The sequence below is a fragment of the Primulina eburnea genome, chromosome 8 (genome assembly GCF_022965805.1).
Source record: "Primulina eburnea isolate SZY01 chromosome 8, ASM2296580v1, whole genome shotgun sequence".
NCBI lineage: Eukaryota > Viridiplantae > Streptophyta > Magnoliopsida > Lamiales > Gesneriaceae > Primulina > Primulina eburnea.
Window position 1 is genome coordinate 4,298,047 of NC_133108.1, and position 4,409 is coordinate 4,302,455.

At 37.2% G+C, this 4,409-nt stretch overlaps 1 protein-coding gene across 1 annotated transcript; it reads right to left on the minus strand.

The window, feature by feature from the left end:
* Positions 1-429: 429 nt before the first annotated feature.
* Positions 430-3,773, minus strand: LOC140838558 (uncharacterized). The gene is made up of 9 exons (XM_073204957.1): positions 3,578-3,773; positions 3,043-3,187; positions 2,472-2,562; positions 1,974-2,162; positions 1,627-1,865; positions 1,377-1,508; positions 1,213-1,280; positions 1,060-1,121; positions 430-785 (listed from the first exon to the last, which is right to left on the minus strand). The coding sequence occupies exons 1-9, from the start codon at positions 3,703-3,705 to the stop codon at positions 649-651; spliced, it is 1,191 nt and encodes a 396-aa protein (XP_073061058.1). The 5' UTR covers positions 3,706-3,773; the 3' UTR covers positions 430-648.
* Positions 3,774-4,409: the final 636 nt, after the last annotated feature.

Here is a 4,409-nt window from a genome sequence, read left to right on the forward strand (position 1 = left end):
GAAAAACGTTAATTTGAGTTTGAATGGTTTCTATTTGTAAATGTCATTTTAGAGTTTTCCATTTTCGAAAAAATTTGACGTTTCAGATTGGAGATCAATGTCAAAACCAGGGATTTTTAATAGGCGGGGACAATCATGTAAAATAAAAGGCACATGTTGATTAGCAAGTTATTCAAAATGAGTGGCTACTTAACATTCAACATATAAACAACAATGTCCTAATAATTATTAAAAAAAATTCGCTGAAATTTTGTATGATTTCAGTACAAAATTTTAAAAATTGGAACAGATTCAAAACTTCAAGGAAGCTTTGATCGGTACAAATTTTACACAAGTACAAGATAAGTAGGATTTCATCTTGTTCAAATTTTCGAGTTTTTGACTGAAAATCATCACTCTGGTCAAAGTCATTATTTCATTTTACATTGGTATCAGGAAAAATAAGAGTTCGTTATGTCTCAGTAACGCTAGAATTTTACAAAAACAAACACTAATGACTCAAAAAATGAGTGAGGAATACGAGTAAATGTCAAGCGCACAGATCAGTTCTTGATTTCTTAATGCAGACTTGCCTGTGCTTCTCTAAGTAGCAACCATCATCAATCGTCAGCTAAAAAATTATGATTGATACACAGATAAAAAAAACTGTTATCGAATTGTTAACTTGGTGAACTTAGCAATGAAAAGTCCACTCGTAAACGAACTTGATGGATCAAAACGCAGCGTCTTTGGTATTCTTGCAGGGCTGCAAGGCCAACCCGTAGCATCTTCTACCTCTACCATTTCTGTAAAAACGGTGACAATATAATTAAGAGGGTCACCAAGATGGGAAGTTGGGTATGATTCAATGCCAAACCCACAATTTTAGATGGGGAGAGTAACATGGAGAAAAAACATAGAATCTTGGAAATTATTAATTGAATCGTGAAGATTTGAAGAAAGGGGCAACAACTCTGATCCTCCCCCTAGCCCCTAGTTTGATTATCACATGGAAATGACTGCAACCATAAGATAGGGAATTATCCCTGGATTCAAAAAAACACGGGGTTAACAACCAACCTGCAGCTAAATTTTGTGAAAGGAACTGCTCTACCACATCTTCATTCTGAGCAACAGTTAAACTTCCTCACAAGGCAAACAAAAAGTCAAAGGTTAATACAAAGCTAATGAAAAATGATGGGTGTGATTATTTCATGGAGTTTAAGGAGGCACCTGCAGGTGCTGTAGACGAGAAATCCCCCAGCCTTGAGCAATCTGAATCCATTGGTCAAAAGTTTCAACTGCAACAACACAAGCAATCACCTTTATATTCGTAATAAGTGAGGATTAGTACTGGAAGAAGGATCCCGTGATATTTAATTAAAGAATATGAGAACCTGAAGGACAGTTATGTCATCAGTTCTCTCAGCATCTAGTACTCGACGTGAAAGTGTTGCCCAACCCCATTGTTCAAACTTCTGGATGTGTCTGACTGAACCATCATGTGTACATTCTGCATCCACAAGAACCTAACTAAATTTCCATCAGTCAAACGTCTGTAAATAAGAAAGAATGCGACTAACAGCACAAATTCCATCCAACCTAAAGAAGAAAATTCCATAATTCAGAATGGTACTTTAACTTTACCTTGTCATAGCCAAATTGCAAAATATCAAGATCATCAACACTTCGGAACACTTCGGATTTTCTCAAACCAACCACCCCAGAATTACTCCCATAAAATATAAGCTCAGGATCTTGAGTTTTCACAAAAGGTTGAGAAGAAGCATTTTCTCTAGCTTTAGCCACTCTCTTTCGTTCTTTACATGGTCTACGATGTGTCCATTCCTTGTATATCTCTGATTCTTCTTCCATTCCCAAAATGACTGTTACAAAGAAACATATTTCTTAGAAAAGGAAGCATGAATACATATATAAACTAAGTTTAAGAAGAAATAAAACTAAAAGACACCATATTTCATTACACAACTCACAATTTGACTGAACCCTTGGTGGAATAAAGGAGAAAATCGTTCCATCTGCAACAAAAAGACGACATCGGTCACCTAGCCCATATTTTCGCAGCATAGTTCTTGAAGCTGCCAGCCTATGTCTAGCAACATCAACACCAGTGACTGAGCCTGAGCATCCAATGAGGTCCAATATCATACAGAGTTTAGCACCTGCAGCGGAAAAAAAAATTAAGTTGCTGAACCTGTCAACAGTTTTAATGTGTACAAAATGATTAAAAATTCTCTATACAAAATTTCAAATTAAAACCTTTTAAAAGATAAGTAAGTTCCAATGTTATTTCTCAGCAGGTAATGCAGCATCCCTTCTAATTCAAGGTCAACATCCTTGATTAAAATTTCAACACACAGATTTCACAACGCAGGAATGTATAAGAAAATAAAATTAAATCGAAATCAGTTGGGATAAGTTTTTCCAAGTCACAAACACACAAAGCTTCGGTAAAAACCATCTGAGATTACCAGGCGCTGCACAAAGGTCAAGAATGTGATCGCCTGGCAAAACATTCAAAGCTACTACAGCAGCTCCAGAAGCTGCATCAATGCCATATATCTGCAAGATGGAGTCAAGGTTAATAAAAAGTGTCGGACAGTTGCTCTTTCGCTTTCAGTTTATATACCAATATAATGTAAAAAAAAAAACACACACACACACATCATTAACATGAAAGTCCAGACCAGACAATGTAGGACAAGCGACCATGGGCACACTCGAGATTTTAGTTCAGGTAGTTTGAAACATTAAACATAGATGATTAAAAATTACACATCAGAGCACGGAGTACCCTTACCTCATTGAGCCAGCCACTACAAGGAGCTGAATTACAGTAGTAAAACAAAGCAATTACAAGGCGAAAAAAGAAGAAGAAAATTATCAATACCCCCAATAGAACAATATCATCAACAAAAGATTGCACCTAGAAAGCTGACATGTATGACATATCCCCACTTAATGGAAAATTTCATATTCTGCAAAAAAAAAAAAAAAACAGACGTTCATGCGACATCGAAAACGGAGAGTTATTGTTGTCACCTTTCCTTCTTGATAAGCCTTTGTGCTGGCAATTTGGACATCAGGCTGAAGAAAATAGAAATTGGGTAGCCAAGACACTTTTCGAACCTTACATTTAACCTCTTCTTCAATTTCTGTAATCCGGGTTCCACAACCTGGTTTTAGTCTTCCCAGAGCACCAAAATATACACAATTTACAGAAATCATTAACATAAAAGAAAATGAATGACTACAGTCACGAAAGAGTCGCATTCCAAATGAAAGGACATCATGATTGATTTTTTTTCCTAAAAATGTATATTTCATCAGGAAATAAATGAAATACTCCCAACTAAATTGCTCCATCCTCCCTTTTATCACACACTACCTAAGAACTAGGAAAACCAGTAAAATTAAAAACATGGCCAGCAAGGCCACTTGAACAAGTCCCAAAACTTTAAAATAAGAGAGGCATTCATGGGCAAGAGGCGTCGAATGATCGTATAATTTGATCTGAACTCGTAGAAAGGCACAATAACCAAACCAATTATTGCCTATAAATCCCAATAAAAGTTACCTAATGTAACGAGGTGTGGACTGAGAAGCAGCGATGTAAATTGAAGGATCCACACCGTTTCGAGCAAGAAATTCAAGAAAGGGCGCGGGTAGAGGTAATTTACTCACAGACGCCGCCTTCTCATCCATTGCTCTGAGTCGTAGCGGGGGCAGCTGGGGTTGCTGGTGGTTCCCTAGTCAGAACTTTATTTGGATTAAAAATAATTAAAAAATTAAAATCATGAATATATATAAGGGTTTTTATTAAAAATAATTTAATTTTTAAAATTAATTTCAAAAATACTTTAAAAAAAAAAGTTTGCAAAACTACCTCAATCCGCGCTTACGAAGCGCGGACGTTGCTCACGTGGCGCAGCGTCCGTGCTTCGTAAGCGCGGACGCTGTAAACGTGGAGCAGCGTCCGTGCTTACGAAGCACGGATGGTGCTTGCAACGGAATTTAGCGACGGACTATATATAGACCCGTCGCTAAAATTGAATCAGCGACGGTTCTAAAATACCGTCGCTAAATATGAATCGGCGACGGTTGCCTTTGCGACGGTTTCAAAACCGTCGCTCATTGACCTTACAGCCAGCATGCAATGTGCGCACTGCGAAAAACCATTTTTGTTGTAGTGAAGATATTGAAAAAAAACAGACAAAAATTAATCACGAAATAAGTTTTTTCAGATACTTTTACTAGGGGTTGGTACGGTACGGGGTATACCGTACTACGGTACCGTATACTGTACCGAAAATATCGGTATAGAATTTTTCCATACCGATACCGATACTGCGGTATATCGAATTTTCAGTATGAAAAAGTTCATACCGGTACCGTACCGACACCGAAAA

Excerpts from the sequence above, each read along its gene's own strand:
- LOC140838558 (XM_073204957.1), bottom strand. The coding sequence starts at position 3,705 with ATGGATGAGAAGGCGGCGTCTGTGAGTAAATTACCTCTACCCGCGCCC. Across the intron at positions 1,866-1,973 it reads ACCAAGGGTTCAGTCAAATT|TCATTTTGGGAATGGAAGAA; the intron begins GTGAGTTGTGTA and ends TCTTTGTAACAG. Across the intron at positions 1,509-1,626 it reads TGCAATTTGGCTATGACAAG|GTTCTTGTGGATGCAGAATG; the intron begins GTAAAGTTAAAG and ends AAATTTAGTTAG.